Source organism: Oryzias melastigma, linkage group LG4, assembly GCF_002922805.2.
Source record: "Oryzias melastigma strain HK-1 linkage group LG4, ASM292280v2, whole genome shotgun sequence".
Taxonomy (NCBI): Eukaryota; Metazoa; Chordata; class Actinopteri; order Beloniformes; family Adrianichthyidae; genus Oryzias; species Oryzias melastigma.
The window spans coordinates 7,146,152-7,172,631 of record NC_050515.1 but is presented as its reverse complement, the minus strand read 5'-3'; the positions used below and the strand labels follow the sequence as shown (position 1 = coordinate 7,172,631).

The window sequence follows — 26,480 nt, the reverse complement described above, 5'->3', positions numbered from 1 at the left end:
TTAAGCACAGCTTGCTGCAAAAGGAAATACAGCTTCCTCTAATGTGGTCGGGTTAACCACCCAAATCCACTGAAGGCCAAAATGTATTAGAAACACTAATGTATGAAAATTAAGAGGATATAACTTTTATAGATAGAAGAAGTAACTTTGGGGATTTTTAAACCTACAGAACTGAAAAAAAAAGCTTTCTATTTGGGGAACTTTAGTCACACATAGATAACGACAGCTGGATTTAATAGAGTCAAATAATCTGAGAGAAAAAGCTTAAAACGAGTTCCGTTTTCCTCAACAGCGTCAGCAATTTGACTGAAAACTAAGCTGAAGGTTAACTAGTATTCCGTCCCATCCCCCTCCTTATACTAAACCACTGTCACAGATCAGTGCTGGGGCTTGCAGGGTACAAACCATTAGCGGGGGGCCATATGGTCCTTTTCTTTCAATAGAGATGGCAGAGAGCCTCTGTGGGCTCTGTTTGGATGCACTTTAAGAAGGTTTGATGTATAAATGCAGCATTAAGGGAGGTGAGATGATCTCTGTTCGAAGGTGATTAACATTTTCAAGATATATTTAAAAAAAAAATAAACACGTGATTTGATTTTTGGGGTTTCTTTGGAGGATCTCAAGGTAATCTCAAAGCATATGGTTCTTGCATATGGTAATGCTTGGGAGGAAACTTTAAGGTCCACACGCCCACGGCAGCCCCACACACCTCCAACGTCACTCTCCTTTTTGTGTTGGAGAAAGAATGCGGTCTGTTCTGTTCAAAACACCTGCAGAACTGTAAGAATAAAATGTCATAGTGTTCCATTGAAGGCTACTATGGAAAACTAGGAGTTTATTCAAATGGTAAACAGGAAAATTCTGTATCAATTTACAGAATAATATACGGACCTTCTTGTTAAGAACTTGTTTTGCTTTACAGTTCTTTGATATAATGAAAAAAAAAACATTCCGACTATGATAATTGTTCATTCATAGAAAGTTTTTAATGTCTCAAAAGTATTCAGAATTTCTAAATAAAACAAACACTAAATCATATCTGATTTATAGCCTTAAATCTGATCCAGTTTAAAAACATTCCCAAATGTAGTTTTCTTGGACATAGTTTCTGCAGGGCAGCATTAGTTCATAAGAAATTCATCTCTAAATTGTGGACGAGACTGCTGGCCTGGAGTAAGCCCGCCCCCACTCCCCGTCATCCATCTGTTTAAATTCTCTCCTGCTAGCTTGCAGCCCTTCACAATCACAACCTAACATTACCAGTGTAAAAAAGAAAAAAAAAAAAAGGCTACCGATATTCAACACAATCCAACCGTACAGATCTGAACCAGAGTCCAGCTCAGACAAACAAAACAAAGACGTTCATGGATCTATTTGTCTGTAAGTGGATGCATCAGAATGGAGCGGAGCAGGAAGCTTGTAGCCCGCCGACTGTACCTTGTACGTCACACCTACAAGCTTTTTCTTAAGGCATTTCTTGAAGTCATGATGACTTGAATAAATAACTACTCAAATTACAATTTTAAGTTTACTTTTGCTTACATATGTCTGCTATCATCATAAAAAGGCCACAAGAACATGTTAAAAAGACCAAAAACATGATTTTCATTAGCTTGGCTCTTTAAGGGAACTGCTTCTATACTTAGCTGCCATTTGTTCTTCCCACACATTGTTTTGCATTGTTACTGTGCCATGGTGACATTTTACTAATAAAAAAAGACTAATAAACATACTCTTTCCCCTTTGGTTCTCATACAACCAACCCTGAAAGCTCAAGCTTCAACGTGTGTTCATCAGTGAGACATTATTGATAATAAATCATGTTGCCTGATGAGTAATGATTATATAAACACCCACTTCAATGAAAATTGTGTTTTTAACATGATCTTGTGGCATTTCTCTGATCATGGAGGACATATACAAAGAAACTTAAGTTTAAATGTGCATTTCTGAGTATGTTTTTGTTAAAATAGCTGGATAGCTCTAATATTGCTCGCCATTTTTGTTGCACCAATAATGTTAGGTTGGGCTTGTGAGGGGCTGTCAGCTATGAGGAGAGAGTAAAAACAGATGGATGATGGGAAGTGGGGCAGGCTTACTCCACACCAACAGTCCCCTCCACAACTCAGAAGAGAATTTCTAATCCAAACAAATATTTAAGGTGGTACCCAGACAAAGAAACCTCAACGTCAGCACAACTGAAACATGTCTTCTATGGCATTTAAGGTTTTTTTCCCCCCAAAAGGCTTAAAACTTAAAATAAAAAATGTATTTACAATGGAAAAACAATTTGTTTTCCGAAAGGATCCACTTCATTTGTTTCGGATCGAGTCCTAAACCTTGCGTTTGGTCTGTATTAAGACTGGTTTCTACCAGAGATTTCTGTTCTGGACCAAAAATCAAAAACAAAACCATGTGATTAAAGTTCTCTTCAGTCATTGGCCAGCAGTTCCGTGGGCAGGTCAAAACAAAAAGAGAAAGATGGAGGTGCTGCAGTTTGCCAGGATTGTTCACTTATTCAAACTTTTTATTTCGCTGATCAATTTTGAGCATATGAAGGCCAGATTCAACATTTTTACTGTTACTTTGGTACGGTGGAGCCATGCTACGGAGGACGCTGCAGCTACGAGGTCCGCTAAAAGCTGTTTGTGACATAGAAATTGTCAGGAAAATAGTGTGAGAAGCAATGTGGATCATGATATAAGTTGTTTTTGCATTCATCTAACCACATTTTAATGAGTTGTTGCATTCGTCTGCTAATAAGTGGCTACGGTGGCTGTTTTGGTTCAGTTATTTTGCTCTAGGAACGGATCGTATAGCTAATATTGCAGCTACATGCTATCTGTTTTGGCTAATTTAGGCTTTTTTCAATTTTTTAGGCTGATTTGGAATTTAGTTAATATTTCAGCTACATGCTATCTGTTTTGGCTAATTTAGGCTTTTTCAATTTTTTAGGCTGATTTGGAATTTAGTTAATATTTCAGCTACATGCTAGCTGTTTTGGCTAATTGAGTCTTTTTACAGCATTTAAGCTATTTTGGAGTTTAGCTAATATTTTAGCTACATGCTAGCTTTTTTGGCTAATTTAGTATTTTTTCAGCTTTTAGGCTAATTTGGAGTTAAGCTAATATATCAGATACATGCTAGCCTTTTTTTTTGGCTAATTTTGTTTTTTTTTTCAGCTTTTAGGCTATTTTGGTGTTTAGCTAATTCTCCAGCTACATGCTAGCTGTTTTGGCTAATTTAGCCTTTTTTTCAATTTTTGAGGCTGATTTGGAGTTTTGCTAATATTTCAGCTACTTGATAGCTGTTCTGGCTAAATTATGCTTTTTTTTATTTTAAGGCTGTTTTGGAGTTTAGCTAATATTTCAGAAACATGCTAGCTGTTTTGGCTAATTTAGGCTTTTTTCAGCTTTTACGCTATTATGGAGTTCAACTTTTTTCAGCTACATGCTAGCTGTTTCGGCTAACCTAATTTGTTATCGGTTTTACTAAGCTAATTTGGCATTTAGCTAATATTTTAGCTGGCTATCAACTTCAGGGTTTTCAGCAATCAGCTTCAGGGTTTTTAACTATTAATTTCAGCATCTTCAGCTGCCAAATTCAGCTTTCAGCATTCACACTAGCATTATCGCAGGTAATACTATATATCTAGTTCATAATAATCTTAAAAAGTTACTGTTTTAAAGTTTTAAAATTTTCGTTTTAGAGTGTTCAATAAATGTTTATCCTGTTCAGCCCGCAACCTAATGTGTGTTTTGGATTTTGGCCCCTTGTGCGATTGAGTTTGACACCCCTGTTTTAAGTGGACCAAATGCATCCAGACTGAATACAACAAAAAAAAAACATTTTTTATTTTTATTTTTTACAAATGTAAGAAAACAAACTGATTTGGAGCCAACAAGCTCAAATTATCATAAATAAAAGACCACTGGTAACACTTATAAACTAAACCAAAAGATGGAGTGACACTTAAACAGACAAACTGGACTCATTTTGGTCAAGACGGGCTATAATATATGTTTGTACCTCTCTACACTTATTGCATAACTTAATTATTATAGAAAAAATGAGACTTCATGTAAGTTATGTCACTACAAGCAGAACAATTTTTATAAACCTAATATTACTCATCAACTAACGTCACATTTTCCTATTTTTTTCCCTTGTGGCAAAATGAAAAACTTTGATGTAATGGTAAATCCGAACGGTAACCTACTTCCCGTGTCATCTCAAAAGCTGCACCCAAATATTGCCTCACGCAGGACAGATCACGGGGTCATTGTGTCCATGATTCACCGTCCTGGTGGTCTGAACATCAACAGGAAAAAGTCATCATTTGCTGTCGGTGACTGAGAGTAAAAACCCAGGGCCCGCGGCCAATGCCCTGCAGGAACAGCTCACACCTTCCCCAGTCCATTCAACCATGTGTCACTGACCAGCAGACTGTGCCGTCACCACACCGACAAGCCTTCATTTGGTTCCGTCCAAAGCTAGCTCCGGTCCGGACGAAAATCAAACCAACAAGCTAGTTTTAGCGACTTCCTTTAAACACACCCGGAGCTCGGCGCTCTGATATTGCCGCCCACACATGAATAAAACTAAACATTAATACTAAATTAATATAAAATACAATAGTGAAAATAAAATTAGAACAATTATAGAAGCGTTTTTTGACTCGACATACCCCTTTCTGTGGCTTGTCTCATTGTCCTGCTGGAGTCTTCGGTATTCCCTGCGACCGTTGGAAAAAACGTAAATATTTTTTCCTGTTTTTTCTTTTCAAGCCCGCTTCAGATGTTTCTCCTTTCTCTAACCGCCTCGAAGAACGAAGAAGTCCCGGGCGCACTCACTCAGAGAGTCAGACAAAGCTCAGTGTTGTCAAAACTGAAGGGAGGCTTGAATCCGGCGGCTGAAAAAAGGAAACACCGAAGCGACCGGGGGAGCGAAAACGCATCCTTTCCTTTGAGAAAATGTCACACGAAGTCGTTTCGAAAGAAAAAAAAATGTGTTAATATAAAGACGTTTAAAAAAAAACCCGTTTCTAAACAGAAGTCGCTTTCCGACCGGCTAACCTGTGCTAGCCTGTCGCTACTTCCTTTCCCCTTGTCTTAATAACAGCAGCAGTCTGAGCGGCGGAAAAAAAAGTTGAGGAAAAGGCAGATTCTGTGCAATGAAGGCACCCTGTTGCTGGAACGCGTTTTTTAGCGGACAGCGCCCTCTGCGGGAGCCAGTGGTGCACTACACTGACAGCAGTCCTATTCCTCAGTGGAATAAATGAATGATAAATTATTATTATTATTATTATTATTATTATTAAAAATTAATATTATCAATAAATAAATCTGGACCATGATATCACATAAAAGTATTTTGTATTTTTTATTTTACATTTTTTTAATTTACAATTTTGTTGTTGTTTATTAAGTGTAAAATGTTTTTGTGCCAATATGTACATTGAAAATTTAAGCTTCAAAAACATAAAAAACTTAAATTGTTTAGTTGTAATAGTAGAAAAATGTTTGGACTAATTTCATTTATATATATTTTTTTTCAGCTCAGAAGTCTGGATTGTCTGGATCTGGTCTGGATTTTTTGGGTTCTCAGTGATTAAAATGACGGACAGATTCTTATCCATCATCATCAGGAAGGCCCACGATTGGTCCCAAATTCTTCTGCAGCAGGACAACAACCCAAAACATTCAGCAAAAATCTTTGAGAACTTTATGCAGTGCAAAGAAGTCCTGGAAGGGATGACATGACCCCACAGACCCCTGATCTCTACTTTAACCTTTTAACTACCCGCTCAGTTAAACGGCGGGAAACATTTAGAAGACATGTTTTTAAAAATATTGATTTGAGTGTATTTTTCCCAAGGTGCAGAGCCTTCAAAGAGAAATTGAAGAAAAAAATTGACGTATTTTTTTTCCCCAAAAAATTGAAATAATAAAAAAATAAAATAATTCTTGTTACTAATGGATGCACACCAGATAGTAATTGGTATGTATCAATTAGTAACCAGAATATTTTTTTTATTCAATTTTTAGAAAAACAGTTATTATCTGGTGTGAACCAGTTACTTTTTACAGAAATTTTATGTGGTGGATTTTAGCTGTTAAGACTGTCTTGGACTTTGGAATTCAAACATACATTTTTTCTAGCATTTTTTTATTCTAATATATCATTCTGATTTATTCACACAGATTTGACTTTTTTGTGATTTTATTGAGTTTATTTTCCAACACATTCTTAAACTCTCAGAAGCGCAAAATGTATTTTTTTAAATGAGTGCACAAATAAAAATCAACATGTCCTTCTCCAGTGTTTCCAGATTGTATGTTTGCCTTTAAAAGTATATATTTGTGTTTTTTTCCTTATTTATCTTATTAAAGCACATAACTGGCAGTACAAAAAAGACATTTTGAAATGGTAAAGTGCTGATAAAAACAATAGTTCATGAACATTAAGGTTGATCATTTCTTAGTAGCAGGACTGTGCAGTATAACGCAAGGACAGCAACAAATGTATCAAAAATTATCACATTTATTTAAAAAAAAAATTAAATGGAACCTTAGGAGAGGTAAAAGTCATAAAAATAAAAGACGCTTTAAATTTAACAGGTGTAAAAGATTTCAGACACACTGACATAAACTCACCTGGAGCATATATAGTGGCTGGTCAGACCAACTAGACACACAAAGGGGGGTCGAAAAAGACAAAAAAAATCTACAAAATACAGCAAACACAACATTTACTTATCCATCCTTTAGGAAATTGACCCACAAAAATAAATAAATTAATGAAGAATAACTAGAAATTGGAGCAAATAAATTTTCAACACAAAAAGAGTTTCTTCTCCCCCGTCAATGGTTTAGTCCAATGAGCTCCCTGCTGAATATAAGACCTCTGTTGACCCTCATGCTTCATTGTGTCAGGCCTGAGTTGATAATTCCAGCAGCACCAGTAACAAAAAACTTTAAAATAAGGAAAGAAAATTGAAATAACGCTTAAAATGTGTGTTAATACATTTAATACATTTATGCATTCTATGTTTGCAAAGGAAGCTTCTACAGGTGTGTGTACAATGTAAGCAGAATATATGTGATGTATGGTGCAGAAGTTTACTGCCCCAATGGGTTGGGAGCGCAGGGGGGCATCACAGGCACGTTAGAAGAAAATAGTGGAACTAATTCACTGTTAGGTTTTAGTTATGGAATAAAATAATATTTTAACAATTAAAATTTACATTAAATTTATGGTCAGTCTTTGACATTTTTCAAAAAATGCAGTTTCAGTTCGCTATTGTCAGAATTTACCTGTATATAAGGTTTGTACCAGATTCTGGAATAATTGTGATATTCTTTAAGTTACTCCTTAAGGTGCTTAGTTTCAAGAAAAGCCTGCTTTACATTTTTATTTTATTTTATTTTATTTTATTTTATTTCAATTTTTTATTTTATTTTATTTTATTTATTTATTTATTTAGTTATTTATTTATTTTTAATAATGTGAAGAGGTTTTTCTGGATTTCCAGCACTACCAATCTTGTTTTCTGCTCAACTGTTTATTTTTGGCCATTTGAGAGTTGCAGTACTACTTTACAACCACGCAGTGTCGCCCTTTAACCAAAAAGGAGACGGACATTTTTTTTAATCAAATGTTTAGGTTCTTCCTGCATGGCATGTAAATTTGTAATTTAATCGATATTATTCATTTTTGTTGTACAATATGGATTTTTTATTATATTTTTTTTAATAAAAAATACATTTACACAACATAAGTTACAGTGCTTTTCATTTTGTTGCATCACTATGTCCCCATAATACACTGTGGCTGTCTGAAAATCAACACATAAATAAGCAGTTTTCCTAAATATTTTAATGGTTTATAAAAAAAAAATTACCTCACATTATCAGTAAATTAGGCAACCATGTGATTTATTTTTATTTTTGGAAGAGTTTCTGCATTGTGTGTTCATTTTTGTGCTGCACCAGTTTTGTTAGAATAACGTTTTAGTGTCTTTTATGCACTAAATGCTTTTATTTTCAAGTTTTCCATTTTCTGTCACCAATAAAATCAGCTTCATTAGTAGATGAAAGGCGGGGAAATCCCTTGGCCAGCTTCTGCTTTTTGAATAGTCAGACTCTTCCCTCAACTTTGCTATGATTTTCCTTTTTTTCTCCTCATCATTTGCTTCCCTCCCAAATATAGACACTAAAATGGAATTACCTCCTTAATCCGATTTTCCGTCCAGAGCAGACTTATATCTTTATTTTGGAAGCATAACAAACAGCGTAAAGCTGAATATTGTGATGTGATGTAACTTATTACTTTGCTAAAAATGAGTTTGCATGTATTGAAACTGCTGAAAAAATGAATAATCTTCACCTTAAAAAAGTATATATATATTTTTTTGAATTACTGACAGATTAGGAGTCTTTCCACACCGTAGCTCCATGTTTTTATGCTAAAAAAGTCTACAAAAATAAAGGACATCCTAGTTTTGCAGGAATTATGTGTATAATTAGGAATAAAGTCAGACCTAAATGCATGAATTTATACTGCAACATTAACAATTTTAACAAAAAAAAAAGTAATTTCACATCCAAAATGACCAAGAAAATTGCAACAAAAAAAGGGGGAAAAAAGCTATAATTTTTGGAAAAAGTACTTTTTTTTGTAAAAAAAAAAAAAAAGAAAGAAAGAAAAGAAAGTTATCATCTTTACTTACATTAAAACAAGAACACATTTGCATTGTTCAATATCTTCATTAAGAGAAACAGGTTTAGATATCAACTGTTTTGAAGGCACAAGTCTTTGAAAATTATGTTTCTGCTCAAAATCCTCTTTCAAGAGTTTCCTTTTTTAAGAAAATGTGTCTGTAAACAAAACATCAGGTGAATGAGTCATGCAAAAGCAACCCCACCCCAAAGCTAAGGTGCGAGTGCACAAACTGCAAGACTCAAGTGATGCAGTCAGAGCCCACAACCCCGGACTCTGCAAACCTAAAAGAGCCGCGCATAAACAAATGACAACAAACATCAATGAACTGAAGAAGGGTTGGGAAAACACCCCCACAAAAAAAACAAAAATGAGATTTTGCTGCAGAAATCAATGGGAAGTTACAGAATTATGCCAAAATTACTGCTTTTTATAATAACTTTAATGCACAACCGGTGAGAAGCTGAGGTTTTCTTTAATTTTTTCCGTTGTGTCAGTGCTGGAAAACTGAAGTTTCTCCATATTTGCTTTTCCAGACATCAGCCCTCAAAAACAAAAAAATAATAAAAGGAAATAATGAAAGTAAACACCTGTCCTTTCCTTCAGTGGGGATGCACTGCAGCGACAGTTGTCACACCGTCTTCCATGAACACACACCCATGCCTGTGGTTAACTAAGTCAAACCTTGCGGTTGCAGGACTTTTTGAAGTGATATTTTCAGAGCAGGGCGTTTTCAACAGTTAGGGGTGTTTTTTCACCTCTTGTTGCTCTAAGTTTCCGTGTATTTCTTAAGTTTAGTATCAGTTTAGCCAATATTTCAGCAACAAGCTAGCTGTTTTGTCTAATTTAAGCTTTTTTTGTTTTGTTTTTAGGCTGTTTTGGCATTAAGCTAATGTTGTAGCTACATGCTAGCTGTTTTGGCTAATTTAAGCTTTTTCAGTTTTTTAGGCTTTTTTGGAGTTTAGCTAATACATGCTAACTGTTTTGGCTAATTTAAGCTTTTTTCAGTTTTTTAGGCTGTTTTGGAATTTAGCTAATACATGCTAACCGTTTTGGCTAATTTAAGCTTTTTTTAGGCTGTTTTGGCCTTAAGCTAATGTTTTAGCTACATGCTAGCTGTTTTGGCTAATTTAACCTGTTCTCAGTTTTTTAGACTGTTTTGGAGTTTAAATAATATTTCAGCTACATGCTAGCTTTTGCTTGGTAATTTAAGCTTTTTCAATTTTTAGGCTGTTTTGGAGTTTAGCTAATATTTCACCTACATGCTAACTGTTTTGGCTAATTTAAGCTTTTTTGTTTTGTTTTGTTAAGCTGTTTCGACCTTAAGCTAATGTTTTAGCTACATGCTAGCTGTTTTGGCTAATTTGTTTTTTTCTTGTTTAAGCTGTTTTGGAGTTTAGCTAATATTTCCGCTACATGCTAGCTGTTTTGGCTAATTTAGACATTTTTTGCATTTTTTAGGCTGTTTTGAAGTTTAGCTATTTTTTCAGCTGACAAACATTTTTGCATTAAGCTAATATTTTAGCTGGCTATCAGCTTTAACATTTTCAGCTTCAGCATTTTTAACTTTCAATTTTAGCATCTTCAGCTACTAGCACTAACATTTTCAGCAGCCAAATTCAGCTTACAGCATTGACCTTAGCAATATTGCAAGTAGTGGTATATATCTAGTTCAAATTATGTTAAAAAGTTATGTTTTTAAAAATGTAGTTTTAGAGTGTTCAATAAATGTTTATCCTTACCTAAGGTGTGTTTTGGATTTTGGCCCCTTGTGAGATTGACTTTGACACCCCTAATTTAAACTTATTATAACTGTAAATTGCTAATAAAAAATCTATTTTTACTATGATTTCTCTCTCTGATTTGCTTTGAGATGCACTGAAATGCTTTGATTTTATTTTGTATTCAGATAAAAGTCATATTTTGACATGTTTCCATTTTGTTTTTAGCATAATTACAGGCTACACACTTCATAGGCTGAACTTTGCAATCATAAATCTTTAAAATCCTTTAATAAAAGCCAAATATGTTTCACCACAATTCCTGCATTCTTTCCAAATTCTGGGCCTTGGTTGATCTGAATCCAATCTAAGATATTGAAGAAGTTCAAAGTGGTTTAGTTCTCACTGCCAGGACCTGTGTGTGGCTGAAGGATCAATGCCATGAAGTGTGCCATGCATGGTGACAGCATGAGCCTGCACACCCAAAGCAACCACCACAGCTGCCTGATGAGACATTCGAAACCCTCTATCTACAGGGAGGGGCATCTTTCAAATTTGATTGGGAGTTCCTGTTTTTCTCGTGCACTTTCTGAGAAACGCTGAGGTAAAAAAAGAAAAAAAACGTAATACGAGGTGGTTGTGAAAAAGCTGGATCCGTGTACTATTTGCCTTGTAAGTGAAAGTCTTGCAACATATCCTTAAAAATATTGAGCCACGACACTTTACAAAACCTTTAAAGCTGTGTGCACGTGTTTTGAAACAGAATTTCCCACACAAGTTACTACCGTCCAGCTTGAGCAATACTATATTGGCATCAAAATCTATTTTTGTGTATTTTCCTAATAGGTTTTTAAGCCATTTCTGAGCTTTTTTTATTTACATTTTCCAGTTACGTCCAAAATCTTCTGTTTTCTGAGTCTTATTTTTGCAAACTGTCAGTGTCTCTGCTGGAGGTGCATCTGTGCATGTGTTGGGTTGAGTTGGGTGTGGTCCATTTAACCTAACCCATTGCCTACATACCTACTTCCCTAACAAAAATGAGCTGCAGAAACCTGTAGTCAGCAGCAGGCTTGCTGTCACACTCTCAGCATCACCACCAGCAGCCAGAGTAAGTACTCTCCACTCCTCATCCACGTGTCATCTCACTAATATGAATATATTTTAGTTTAAAGTTTAATAATTGTTTAAAATTTGGGATTAGTGACATTTATATTTTTTTAGAAATAATAACAATTTTGAGTCATTTAAAAAAAAAAAGCAAAAATTGATTTGTTTTCCGTAAAGAAAATTATTATCTTATTAATTTTGATTAATGATATTTTTAGATATAAATACAAAAAAAATGTTACTATATATCAGTGATTTGTCAAATTAAATATGAAATCTACGTTGATAATCGGACATGTGAAACATGTTTTTTTTCTTTTACTTTTTTCTGGCTCAAAAAAACAGTTTGCATTTTCCCCACGTGTTAATTTAAATGCCCTCGCTGCTTGCTCATCCTGTGTTAACCACAGACAGTTGGGGATTGTGGCTCACAGCGCAGGCTTTTAAATGCCTTTTAAACTGACTGAAGTGACACACTCGCTCAATGAAAGTCAAGCAGGATGTTTCAAGCAAACTGTCCTGGACTGTATGGACCAGATTGTTTTCACGATTTCGTCTTTCTGAATGCACCTTTGAGGGAAAGTCTCACCGCATGCTCAAAAAGTCACAAAAATTTGCGTACACCCAGTATCAGTTAAAAAGGGAATTTTTGACATAAAAAAATGGAGACATCACAGAGGGCTAGAACAAAAAAATGTGTAAGGCTAAAATCTTTGACAGTGATTAAAAAAAAAAAGTCGAAGTCTGCTAACAAAACCAAAACACACAAATTGGATATATCCAAAGAAATCTTTGAAACTATTATGGGATAGCTATAGGACCTACAGCTTTGCTGCCATTTTTTGGCAAGGTTTGAAATTTGCAGTTTTTCACAATTTTCCACAATGTAGGAAACATTTTGCAAACACACAAATGCCGCCAGTTTAGGTCTACAACCACAACTGAAGTTTTATTGACTTTTGACCTTGGTAAAAGGCTGCCATCTCGAATAAAAAAAAAAAGAAAAAGGAAACACTTTGACTATGTACGAATTCCCAATGACTAGGTACCTAAGATTTTAAAAGCAATTTGGAGTATTACAAAACAGATCCAAACTTTTTTACCGCTTATGTATATGACTAGATTAGCAAGAAACCTCTGTTGCCAAGGAAATCCAAAAATTTACTTTTGCCAAGTCTTCTTAAAATGACGTAGACCTGTTTGTCACCCCCAGAGGACCAAAAAAATAAAATGGTTGCTATGGAGATAAAACCAACAGAAAAGCTGATTAGAGCACACTAGGAATGTCAGAATGGTTAGCAAGAAACCTCAGTTTTCAAGGAAATCCAAAAATTTACTTTTGACGATTCTTCTAAAAATTACATAGACCTGTTCGTCACCCCCAGGTGAGCAAAAAATTAAATGGTTGCTATGGAGATAAAACCAACAGAAAAGCCTACTAGAGCAACTCAGGATGGTTAGCGAGAAACCTCTGTTGCCAAGAAAATCCAAAAATTTACTTTTGCTGATTCTTCCAAAAATTACATAGACCTGTTTGTCACCCCCAGAGGACCAAAAAATAAAATGGTTGCTATGGAGATAAAACCAACAGAAAAGCTGATTTGAGCACATTAGGAATGTCAGAATCGTGAACAAGAAAACTCAGTTTTCGAGGAAATCCGAAAATTTACTTTTGACGATTCTTCTAAAAATGATGTAGACCTGTTTGTCACCCCCAGGTGAGGAAAAAAATTAAATGGTTGCTATGGAGATAAAACCATCAGAAAAGCCTACTAGAGCAACTCAGGATGGTTAGCAAGAAACCTCCGTTGCCAAGAAAATCCAAAAATTTACTTTTGGCAATTCTTCTAAAAATTACATAGACATGTTCGTCACCCCCAGGTGAGCAAAAAATAAAATGGTTGCTATGAAGATAAAACCAACAGAGAAGCTGATTAGAGCACATTAGGATGGTTAACAAGAAATCTCAGTTGCCAAGGAAACCAACAGAAAACCGACCAACTTGAGAAATTGGTTTTTAATTGTCATGACTCTGACCAGGTGGCAGGCTTTGGCTTTAACTTTACTTTATTTATTTCTCTTCACAGGTGTGTTTGTGTCAGCTCTGAGCACCAGTGGTCAGTGTACCAGCCTGTTTGAACACAGGAGTGCTGCACTCGTCTCTGTGCCGCTCAGTCCAGTCACCAGCGACCTCCATCCGCTCACTTGTTGCCATGAATTCTCTCTCCTTCCTCACTTCCCCGTCTTCTTGCCCCCATTTGTACAACTACCCCAATATCAGTGCCCCGAATGACTCCACCGCCGCCACTGGACTCAGCTATGTGATTCTGCGGCATTACAACCACACCGGCCGCCTGCAGAACCGGACCTTCTCAAGCGCCCAGAGCCACATCAGCGTCTCCATGGCGGTGTTCCTCTCCTTCAGCTTCCTCATCGTCCTGGAGAACTTCCTGGTGCTGCTGGCTGTCATCTCTCGGATCCGCCACAGCCGCCGCTGGGTCTACGTGTGCATTGCCAACATCACGCTCAGTGACCTCCTCACTGGCACGGCCTACCTGGTCAACATCTGCTTGTCCGGCAGGCAGACGTTCCACCTCACCCCGGCGCTCTGGCTCTTCAGGGAGGGCATGCTGTTCGTGGCCCTGGCGGCCTCCATCTTCAGCCTACTGCTGATCGCTGTGGAGCGCTACACCACCATGATGAAACCACTGCCACAGAAGTCAACCAGGAACACCTACTATCGGATTTATGGCCTGGTGGCGCTGTGCTGGGTGATGGCCCTGGTGATTGGCTTCCTGCCGCTGCTGGGCTGGAACTGCGTGTGTAACCTGGACGAATGCTCCACGCTCCTCCCTCTCTACTCCAAAACCTACGTTCTTTTCTCTCTTGTCATCTTTTTCCTCATCCTCCTGGCTATTGGTGTGCTCTATGGCGCCATCTACTGCCACGTGCACAAGAGTGCCCAGCTGGGTCCTCAGCGCAGCCGCAAACGCTCCTTGGCGTTGCTCAAAACTGTCATCACCATCGTGGGAGTGTTCATGCTCTGCTGGGGGCCGCTCTTCCTCCTGTTAATCGTGGATTTCTTCTGCCTCTCCCGTCAGTGCGCCCTCCTCTTCAGTGCAGATTTCTGCATCTCTTTGGCCGTCCTGAACTCCGGCCTGAACCCCGTCATCTACGCCCTGGGCAGCAGCGACATGAGAAAGGCCATCGCCGAGCTGCTCTGCTGCTGCTGCCTGAGGGCCGGCCTCTGCCGCCCCGACACCTTCTCGTCCAAGGAGACCAGCAGCACCTCGGAGAGCAGGAGGGACAGTCTGAGGAACAGCTTCAGCAAGGTCAGGAATCTGAGTGTGGCCTCCCCACCTTCCACCCCCAGCAAGCCCCGGAAGACACCAAGAAAATGCCGGCTGAGCACCACAACCAGCTGCTTGTCAGTTTCTAGTGGCTAAACCACAAAGGGTTTCTCCTCCCAAGAAGGACCTGAACATCATTTCTCATTTCCTCTGATTTTAGATTTTAAAAAACTGAATAAAAAAGGATTTTATCAATTACAAGATGTGACAGTTATCCACCATTAAGTATTAAAAAGTATTTTTCACTTCATTTGTTGCACTGAAAATCTGTTTACTTTTGCCAAGTCAGCATGTATTTTTATGAATTTTGTTGAGCATGTACATAAAACTATGTGTTGTAAGATGTTTAAATAATGTATTGAACCAGGAAATGTACAAATAAAGTTTATTTTCATGAGACCCTCCTCTCTTCAGTTTTCCTCTGGAAGCTCTAAATGACATCAAAATAAGATGAGATATTAGGAATACTGGTAAAGATTTATTTGCGTTAGAGAAAAATGTGAATAAAATAAGTCTTCTGGACCAATGACATCTTGCATGCTTGAACTCGGTTTGCAGTTTGCTAAACATTTAGGGGGTTTTTACAGCAAAATGAATCCCATTTTTCCAGATGGAATTTTCTGTTTTTGGATGATTTTATATCTAGTGTGTGAATACAACATGGAAAAATGACTAAATAAAGGTAGCGTTATATAGGATTAAACGATGCCAAATAAGCAAGCAGGTAATCTTTCAAATTGAAAATACAGAAAATTCAAATATAGACAAAAACTGAGCCAAGTGTCATAAGGATTAATAATAAACGTACAATTTTGCGTGTTATTTCATATTATGATCATTTGCAGATGACGTGCCTGGTAACTAAAAAAAAAATGGCGACTAAATATTTATCTTTTTCATTTTTATTCATTAATAGTAAAACATACAATATAAACTTGAGGTGTAAACTCAAACATGATGGAAAAAGAAAAAAATGAAAAGGGGACAAAAAGAAGAAAAACTCAGATTTGCGATTTATTAGTTAATTTTTTTAATCAATTCCCAGCCCTAGTAAATATATGAATGTGATTGGCTGAGAATGGTTCAAAATGACGCCTAATTAACTAATCTGTACTGTATCTGTATGAAGGTAGATCTTTCTTATTGAAATTGCCCCCAAAGCTTCACTTACCAAAAAAAAAAAAAAAAAAAAAATGAAAGAACATCTTTTCTTTTCAAAGTCTTTAGTTTGCATTTTCATCACAGCATGTAACATGTTTGCATAAAAACCAACTCTGTATAATTCAACACGTGAGTGTGAAGTAGAAGGAAGCATTTCTGCGTATTTTCCTCACGGTGGAGCTTTAAAAGGACCTTTTCTTTGCTGCTCCGCTCTTCCTGCGTCTCTGACAGGATGACTGATGGAGGTTCAGTTCAGTGCTGGGACTGCAGCCCCAAGGGCACACGCACAGCCCCGGCCTAATTGATAAATTCATTATGACTGTCTGACGGAGGAGAGAGATAAGGTTTAGGAGACAGTACGCACATGTGAGTTACACCGATTACTGTACCACGCTTCCGCTGCCAGCTGAACAGGGGAACAATTGGCTTTGATTGAATTTGAGTCCGCAGAAGGCATTTCCACCAAACAAAATTGTTGAACATCCTGCAGGGTTTGCATGCACCGGCAGTTTTATTCCACATCTAAAGAGCTCAACATGAGGGATTCAAGAACTCCAGACTATATCTAATGCTGTTCTTTTCCACCCGTTCATTCGCACTCACTTTGTCCTCATTGGGGTCAATTAACATTAGCCAGTTCATTTTGGAGGTCGTACTACCTGAAGAAATTCACATAAACTCCATCCACACTTTTTAGCTGCAACCATCCCCACACCAAAGCATAAAAACAGACCATATTTAGTGATAACTTAGTGATAAGCTTAGTCACTTTGACAATACATGTGTATTTTGTGTGTGTGTTAAAAATGACATTTATACCAAAATGTATCCTTTCAAATTGGCTTTTATTCTCTTTCTGTTTTTGTCTATGTGTTTATCTGAGCCTAAAAATGAATCAAAACCAAACAACATTTATAATTAACTTATCAGTAGGTATGAATTTATGTTGTATTTTTAGTTAATTTCCCTGTTTTTAGGGAGATAAATTTACTACCTGTTCAGAGAAAAAAGATGAAAAATAGTCTTTTGGCTAACTCTGGTGCATTTGGAATGATTGTTTTTAATGTACAGTAAAATAAAACAATTTTTTATAGCCTTTTTTTGTTGTTAAAGTGTATACATTTGTTATTCTAAACAAAGTGAATGCAAATCTAAAAAAATAATTCTTGATTTTAATATTGTGTTTACAAAGTGCAGGACTTCCATAATTTCTGCCTCTAGTTGTTTTGCCCCGCCCCTCATAATTCCTGGCCAATGAATGAAGAGATCTTTAGTCACGTGGTTTTGTTTACAAGCTTTAGATCAAAACAGGATAAAACAAATGCAAGTTTCAGACTGTTTAATTTGATCTGGATCGAGTCCTGAACAGACCAAATTAAGCAAACTCAATCCAGATTAAATGATTTTTCCAGTCTGAATACATTAAATCCTAAAGTGAGACCCAAAGGTGATGCTGGATTCTAAGGTATTCCTCTGCGGGTTCAGACATGTGAAGATTTGGGGTGTTTGCAAATCAATGTCAGATTTGAGACACGCACGCCTGGAGAAAACTGAAAACTGGCAAACTGAAGTGATAACACTGAAAAATTTCTGACATCCGTCTGCTGGGCTGGAGAAAATGCCTCTGGATGTCTAAAATAGACATCGACAATTTCACGCCAAATGTAAAACTGTTTAGGAGTGAGTTGAAGTGTATTTGTGTGATCAAAAGGCCAATTTGTTTGGTCAAAGTTAACAATTTACAAATCTGCCGAGCGGCCACCTGCTAAAAAAAAAAAAAAAAAAGGAAAAAAAGGCCTATATTAGCCTAAACAGCTAGCGTGTAAATATTAGTCTAACTCCAAAACAGCCTTAAAACCTTTATTAAAAAAAAGAAGCTTAAATTAGCCAAAACGGCTAGTATTTGGCTGAAATATTAGCAAATGCCAAAATAGCCTAAAAAAACTTTTAAAAAGTCTAAATTAGCCAAAACAGCTAGCATGTGGCTGAAATATTAGATAAACACCAAAATAGCCTCAAAAGAACTTTTAAAAAAGCCTAAATTAGCCCAAACAGCTAGCATGTAAATATTAGCCAAACTCCAAAACAGCCATACCTTAAAAAAAACTTAAATTAGCCAAAACAGCTAGCATGTAGCTGAAATATTAGCTAAATGCCAAAATAGCCCGAAAAAAACAAAAAAAGGCCTAAATTAGTCTAAACAGCTAGCGTGTAAATATTAGCCTAACTCCGAAACAGCCTTAAAACTTTTTTTTTAAAACAGCTTAAATTAGCCAAAACAGCTAGCATGTAGCTGAAATATTAGCTAAATGCCAAAATAGCCTAAAACAACTTTAAAAACGGCTAAATTGGCCAAAAGAACTAGCATATGGCTTAAAGATTAGCTAAATGCCAAAATAGCCTAAAAAAAGCCCAAATAAGCAGCTAGCGAGCTAGCATGTAGCTGAAATATTAGCTGAACTCCAAAGCTGCCTAATTTTTTTATTTTTATTTTTATTTTAGAACTGCAACTTTTTAACATAGTTTTGAATAAAAGGCAGGGATATTATTCCAGAATAAATCAACTCAAACCTTAATATAAATTTATTTTTTTTGTTCTCCATAAAAATATGTTTGATCAAATTAATCCTAAGCAATTTTTTGCTCCCTTTTTCAGGCATCGAAAAGGTTTTAAAACAACAAATAAAACAGTTTGAACTGGACTGTTTGATGAGAAACAGGAGCAGATGCTTCAAACAGAACAAGTGTCCACTAATCAGGAAAAGTAATCACTGTGAAGAGTCACTTCTCCGAATCAATCAGCATATTCCACTGAAGGAGGGATTTTCACCACTGACTCCTTCCATTCCTCTTGTGTTCTGGCACACTTGCAAAGGAGACATTTTTCAGATTAAGAGGAACCAAAATTGGATGCAGTCTTTTGTCATATTTTCCTAGAATCTTATTATTATCTTGTGAACCGTTGGATTTTTATGAATGTTTTATGCCAAAAAGTGCAACATGAAAACGCAGAATATTTATTTACACTGAAAAGTCTCAACCAAAAAATTGTGTCTATATCTTTTTACATTTGATTTAAGGCAAAACAGTTTTACTAATAAATTTTCAGTAAGATTGAATAACCTGCTAGTAGTCGATAATAGTCATTTGATCTTAAAAGCATTTTATTTAAAGAATTTTTTATATCTTCATTTTTATTTTATAAAAAAATATTTTGTTTTACTTGTTCAAGCAAAACTGATTTTGTTTAAAAAACAGATTTATGAAGGAAAACTATGTTTTATCTGACTTTTTTGAGTAATATACACCTAAGACAATTTATAATTCCCCTTATGCAATGGTCACTTGATGAATTTAAACATTTCAAACGATAAAAATGACGGAAAAATGTTCTGTCTCTGCTTTTTGTCATATAAAATGTACTTGGTTGAACATTGCGATTAATCGTGATAAATCACAACACAACAGTGTGATTAATCTGATTATTTTTTTTTAATCTATTGACAGCACTAATTAAAAATATGATTATTTATTCACAGATAATAAGTGGTGAGCAAATAGTGACTAAAAGAATAACAATATCGCGATTGGTTTTCTTCCAAATTTGCGATTAATTAGTTAATTATTTTTAATCGATTCCTGGCCCGACTTCAATGGTCAAAAGTAATTCAAATAAATCTTTCCAAGACAAATGTTAGTTCTATTGGCTGATTTTATTATATAACAAGAGAAAATCATCAACATTTATTCACTTGTTTTGAGAAGGATATTTTTACAGTGCATTTGTGGTGGAACGGCACATTTATGCAAAACAGAGACAGAGACGCTGGGGGGAGTTTGGATCCTGCTGAACTGTTTTTCTTCTTTTTCATGAGAGAACACGAAAACCGAAGCTTTCTAAAACACTCTACAAATAAAGCAACTGTACAGGCTGCACGGTGGCGCAGTGGTTAGCGCTCTTGCCTCACAGCGAGAAGGCCCCGGTTCAAATCCCGGCTGGGACCTTTCTGTGTGGAGTTTGCATGTTCTCCCCGTGCATGCGTGGGTTTTCACCGGGGACTCCGGCTTCCTCCCACCGTCCAAAAACATGCTTCATAGGTTAACTGGTGACTCTAAATTGTCCCTAGGTGTGTCTGAGAGTGGATGGGTGTGTGATTCAGGCCCTGCGACAGACTGGCGACCTGTCCAGGGTGTACCCCGCCTTCGCCCTTCAGTAGCCGGGATAGGCTCCGGCACCCCCGCGACCCCGAAAGGGAAGAAGCGGCCAAGAAGATGGATGGAAATAAAGCAACTGTGTCTTCAGAGGCTCCTAAAAGTCTCGTGGCCGACCGACTGGTACAGATGTTCGTTTCTGCCGATTCCTAATCCATAATACTTGGTTTGTGGAGATTTCAATAAATCAAAATGGGATCACTTTATGCTCTTTTAACTTTTACTTTTAATCATAAAGACAGTTGTGATGGTTAATCTGTATTTCCCACCAAGCTGATGCAGAATCGAACCTCCAAACCGCGTGTCTTCCCGCCCTCTCCAGTTGTCTTTCTTTACCTCCAGACAGCTATCTCTGGCTGTTCCGTAGCTGAACACCTGGAGGCAAAGCAAGCTGGGTAATTACTAAGGATACAGTCGGGTCTGCACGCAACCGTCATCATTTACAGGAGAGAAGAGCCAATGTTGATGTAGGAACAACAAACTGGGCCGGTGATTATCCCTCAACATGTCACATATGATACAACAAGCAGCTCGGAGCCTTCGGCTAATAAAGGCAGGAATTTGATGTTGCTCTTTCATTAGACACCAGATCTGGAGCTGTGCCAGACTCATGAGTGAGGAAAGTCTGTCCTCTTCACATAAGAAAGAAAAACACAAAAAAATGGACATTAAGGGAAGAACCTCATAAAAAATAAATATAAAAGGCTCCAAAACACCTCAAAAGAATGGCGGGTGAGTTTGTTTTTTAGTCCCACTCCAAGGAAAATTGTGGTTTTGGTGTTTTTCCTTATGATGGAAGAAAATATTTATACTATATAATATATAATAGTCCGACAAGCATGTCTGACACTAAAGTCAAACTTATTACTGTTGTAATGTTTTCTGCTGTTAGCTCTGCTGTTTGCTTTTGCTCATAACTGTCTCATTTCCAGGAAAATAGTGGCAAAAAAATATCAAATTAATTGAAACTGTCGCCAAAAATATGAAACTGACTATTTCCACATAATGTTATAAAATACATTCGCCCAAAGATGATTTTTTTTTTTACTTGGCCGCTCTTATTTTGAAAGCTGAAAATACATGGCCCATTAGCTGCTCTGAATATTTTTGTTGAGCTAAACAATTAAACAATTATGCCCTAAAATATCATATAGAACAACAAGTAAATTTACCCTGCCAAGAGATTAAAATGTGTACGGTCAATGCAACGACGTCTTTGCAGAATGTGTATTAGATTATCCTGAAAACATAATAAAAAGCTTTTTAGTCTTTTGAATGTAAATTTGTCTTCAAAGGATTCATGTCATTCAGCTGCACATTATTATTACATAAGGAATCATTGGAAATTCTCATCATATGTTTAGTCTGTGGAGCAACTCCCTCTGCAGTATCGGCTAGAGTTCAACTGTAAATCAGACCTAATCTGGCTGGATTTTGACTTATTTTAATTTATTTCTTTTGGATTAAACAACAAACTGTGGATTGGCTAAAGTTTTGGGAGATTTTTTCGGTAGTGTTCAAGTTTTTGCATTGATTTTTTTTTCTTCTCGGTTGCCACAACAATCCCAGAATCACAATTTCAAGATTTTTTAAACTAAAGTAAGTTTAAGAAGCACTGGAAAAATTTTTAACAACCTCAAAAAAGTCTGAATACCTTCATTCAAATCTTTAGGAAGACCGTGAAACAACTGGATGTTTTCTACAACTAAATTAAGATTAATGAAACAATTGTAGCATCGATCTGTTTTAAAAGCCAACTTAAAACCTTTTAGCATTTTAACTGAATCTGTTTTTAATTGGGCTTGTTTTATGTGGTACTTGCTCTTGTCTTTTATGTCTTTTAGCTTGTGAGGTTTTATCCTTTATGCTTTTAACCTGCAAAGTTTTGTCTTTTATGTTTTTACCTTTTGAAGTTTTTGTTTTTATGCTTTTAACTTGTGAAGCACTTTGTGACTTTTCTCTTCGAAAGGTGGTATATAAATAAAAATTACTTACTTACTTAATTATTAGAACAATTCAACCAAACAAGTTTTGTGGTTTCTTGCTGTTACTTAAATTGTGCATTAATTTCTGAAAATGCACACTTCGCCGGACATTAACCCACGTATAACATAGTCACTTATAAAATAAATAAATATTCAGTCGATTTTTTTGGACTTTATTCTTGTTATGTTTTCGATTCAGATAAATCTCTCACAAAAAGTGATTTATTTGATTGGTGATGTGGCCCGTTGTCACGGTAACGTGAGATCGTCTTGACCGCAGACCTCACCCACAGCGTCAAAGAAAAGTGATATTTATGTCGATTATCACAATCAGCTGAATTAAATTAAAATCTGTCAAAATTAAATCACTTCAGAAAGAAAGTTCAGTTGATTTACTGCTTGTTTTCCAAGTGATGACGAATGTTTTAAAGAAACCTGCACATGACCGGAACTTCTTTTTTATGTGAGCATTAACACCCATGAGCCAATCAGATTTGAGCATTCACCCGGATCATTTAAAGTGCAGAAACACAATGTTTGTTTTTGTCAGCATCTTTGTTTTCTTGGAGTAGAACTGCAGACATTAAAGTCTTTAAAGTTCTGCTCATCTTACTGTGAATGTGTTGTGTTTACACAAATTACACTTTTGGGTTAAATTTACATATTTAAAAAAATCAGATGATAAAAGTGAAGGAAAAATGTTCTCAGGCCTTTTTTATTTGCTGCATATAGTCATCAAATTTACATAGTAAAACATTATGATTAATCGTGATTAATTTTTTTTAATCAATTGACAGCACTAATCATGTTAAAAGTTGTTTTAGTGAGTTTCTGCGTCCCTTCGTTTTAAGCTTTTAGCATGACATCATAGCAGCGCCGGGCGCGTAACGAGACACAGAAAAGCCCGTAAGAGGCGTTTTCAGTGCTGTTACATAAACAAATAATCAGTCAGACTCTTTTCTTTCTGATAAAGCTGCTTTACATCATGTGACAAGTGGCTACGGTGGCTGTTTTGGTCCAGTTGTTCCACTCCGAGCGCGGAGTCTATTCAGACTGAAAAATCTCAAAGCGAACCGAAGTTTAGTTCGATTGGAAACAAACTGAGACCACCTCAGAAGATGGGTCAGAGTGCAGTTCCTGGTCCGCTTGAAAGCGTTCAGACTGAAAATTTGTTCCGGTTTATCGGGGGAAACCAACTCTGGTTCACTTTAAGTGGACCAAATGTGTCCAGCGTGTGAGAATCTGTTACTGATCAGATGCAAAACAAGAAGGAAAACAAGATTAATCGCCTTTAGGTCTACAAGGAGAAATACATCCTCATCTTGACTCTATTATGGTTTTTTTCTTTTCATTTTCTCTTCATTTTGCATCACAAGTAAGAATCAAAGAAGAGAAATGTGTTTTTTTGTGCCATGTGGAAGAAGCGAGGCTCCAGAAGTCTACCCAGCCTAGGAACCAGCTGTTTCCTCTTTCCCAGATTCTAGATAACTAAAGAAAAGTGATGGAAGGTGACAGGCTGTCCACACAGATTCAGATTTTAAACGCTTTATTTCTCAAATAAATAGCAGAAAAAAAATGTACCCCAAGCTCACAAAAGTGCTTTTTTTGTTCTTCTTTCCCTGTAAACTTAGAACACAATTAGTCACGACAGCACACATTTCCTCTTGAGGCCTGGATGCCTGCCATAGCGCTGACTTTGTTGTCAACCTTGGGAATAAATGTGAGCATGTTTTCCCTCCTTTCTTAATCCCCTCACTGTCATTCTTGTTGTGCTTTGGGCTCAGCATCGTGACCACTTAACTAATTATGTTGATGATGAAAAAGATGCTTCAAGGGTGATTATTTGACTTTGGTTTCTGCAAGTTTCCAAAATAAAGACAGGTTTTTTTTTTCTCTTAAAGGACGGACACTGCAGGGGAGTTCCCTCCAAACAAGAAGTAATGTGTGCAGCGTGAGGCTAACACGGCTTTACAGAAACCGTCTTTATAGCAAATCTGTAAACAAGAGATAACAAGAGAGATGCCATCTAAAGTTGTTCATATGGAGGGATTTTTGTGCCGCAATATTGCAAAAGAAAGTCACAGTTCTGAGATCAAAACGTCTTAAGTTGCAAACAAAATGTAAAGTGTTGGAAATAAAATATTTACTTTTCTTTTGTGTTTGCAAAATTTTTGCTTGCAAAAAATATTTTTGCATTTGCAAAATTTTTTTGAATATCTACGGTTACATCTTGGCACATTTTTTGAGAAAGATAGATTGCAGATATATATGGTTATATGAGGCACTAGACATCTCTAAAGAGTTTTTACTAACCGTTTCCCAAAAAATTGCAAACTCAAACAAAAGTTTGCAAACGCAAAAATATTTTTTTGCAAGCAGAGAAAAAGAAATTTGCAAAAGAAAAAATATTTTTTGAAAGAAAAAAAATGCAAACACACAAAAAAAAAAGTGGGGCTGGGAATCGATTAAAAAAGTTAACTAATTAATCGCAAACCTGGAAAAAATTAATCGCGATTAATCACTATAATTTTTTTTGTATCAGTATTTACCGACCACTTATTATCTGCAAATAATCACAATATGAAATCCTACACGAAACTCTGTATTTAGAGCATCTATTTTTAATTGGTGCTGTCAAGTGATTAAAAAAAATCGGATTAATCGCACTTTTGTGTTGCGATTAATCACGATTAATCACAATGTCTTACCAGGTAAAATGTATTTGTACAAAATGGCACCAGACCAGCGATTAAAAAGTCTTCTTTTTGTGAAAAAATGATCTAAACCACAAAAATAGCAAGAATAATGTAATAAAAACCAATTGAATATTTAATTCTTTTGTAAGAGAACCATGGTATAAACGGGATAATACCCAACAGAATGAGTTAAAGTGAAGGACTGTTTCTTTGATTAATTTCCATTAATACATATTAACGCGTTAATACTTTTTGATTAATCGCATGCATTAATATTAATGTTCACAGCCCTAAAAAAATTTTTGAAAGCAAATATTAAATATTTAATTTGGAACACGTTACATTTTGTTTGCAACTTAGAAAATGTTTTTCTCAAAACCTTTTCTTGCAATAAGGATGAAATCCCTCATAAATAAAATGCACATAAAATCCCTCCATATGTTTGAAAACTTTTACATTACAAAACAATAAAATAAAATCCTAAATTTTACCAAAAAAATAGATTTTTTGATTCAATTCACTTTAACAGATTTGAAAACTCCTCACGAAACCAAAAAGGTTTGGATTCCTGGTTCTTGTTTGTCTCCACAAGGCCTGAGGAGCGGAAGGAGTCGAGGCTTTGTAGAGCAAATGTTCCCGCTCAGCTCCAAACCAAATTATGCAGCCACAGGCCACAACCACATGGCGGCTGATTGAATGGTGAAGGGGGCAAGAAAAGCAGATCAGGCTTAATAAAACAGCCACATCATGAAATCTGGTCAGCCTTTGAGGCCCAAAGATGAAAAGGATATTGACATCACTATGGAGACTAAAAGGAGTGCTGCAGGCTTTGGTCTGGGTACCTAACAATAGCCTTGTTGATCTGTCTATTTTCACCCACGGAACATCGTCCTGTTCAAATATGACACAATCATTGTGGAACGGAAGGAGTTCTAAAGTCAATATTGAGATTAAAAATGCTTCAACTCTAAAGAGATCCAGCTGATGCTTCTTCTGCCAAAGAAGGTATGATTTTTCTGAATGTTTTCTTTACTGCAAAGTGCAAAAGATCCTTTTTTTGGAGGCCACAAACAGGAACAGGAAGGAATGAGTGCTTAAAACCTCAAAAAAGCTTTAACCAATAAACTGAAAGGACTCAAAACTTGACAAAAACTGTAAAGAACTAACTCCCTGTTAAGTTTTATTACTTCAGTTTTTCATGTGACGGGAACTTTCATGGGCAAGTGTTGGACCAAATCGCCTAGTGCACGCGTCAAGGCCCAGGGGCCGGATTCGGCCCTCCGGGTAATTCTATCCGGCCCTCCAGATCTTTTTATTTTACTGTTATTAATGGTCCGATGTTATCTTCCGCTCATTTCTGAGTTGTAATATATGTAATATATTTTTATAAAGAGTAAAATGTTATTTAAGGTTTAAGTTGATTTATTCTGGAATAATATTCCTGCCTTTTTATTATTCATAATTATGTTGAAAATGTTACGGTTTAAAGTTTAAAAAAATTGGCATTCTTTTAGCTTTTTGGACTAT

General features: G+C 36.2%; 2 protein-coding genes across 8 annotated transcripts in view; one reads left to right on the top strand and one right to left on the bottom strand.

Moving 5' to 3' along the window:
- Positions 1-5,218, bottom strand: part of LOC112150904 (unconventional myosin-IXb) — a 59,720-nt gene extending 54,502 nt beyond the window's left edge. For 3 of the 7 annotated variants that reach the window (XM_024279436.2, XM_024279437.2, XM_024279439.2), the window contains exon 1: positions 4,688-5,214. The gene's annotated coding sequence lies outside the window, so the exon portion shown is untranslated. Of the gene's footprint in view, positions 1-4,219; positions 4,558-4,687 lie in introns of those variants that run through there. The other 4 variants (XM_024279435.2, XM_024279438.2, XM_024279440.2 and 1 more) reach the window with 3 other exon arrangements.
- Positions 5,219-10,696: 5,478 nt separating this feature from the next.
- On the top strand, positions 10,697-15,293 carry s1pr4 (sphingosine-1-phosphate receptor 4). Its single transcript, XM_024279044.2, has 2 exons — positions 10,697-11,550; positions 13,637-15,293. Exon 2 carries the CDS (start codon positions 13,763-13,765, stop codon positions 14,993-14,995), a length of 1,233 nt encoding a protein of 410 aa, XP_024134812.1. The 5' UTR covers positions 10,697-11,550; positions 13,637-13,762; the 3' UTR covers positions 14,996-15,293.
- Positions 15,294-26,480: the final 11,187 nt, after the last annotated feature.

What these genes read in the sequence shown, in the direction of transcription:
- s1pr4 (XM_024279044.2), top strand. Translation starts at nt 13,763, where the DNA reads ATGAATTCTCTCTCCTTCCTCACTTCCCCGTCTTCTTGCCCCCATTTG.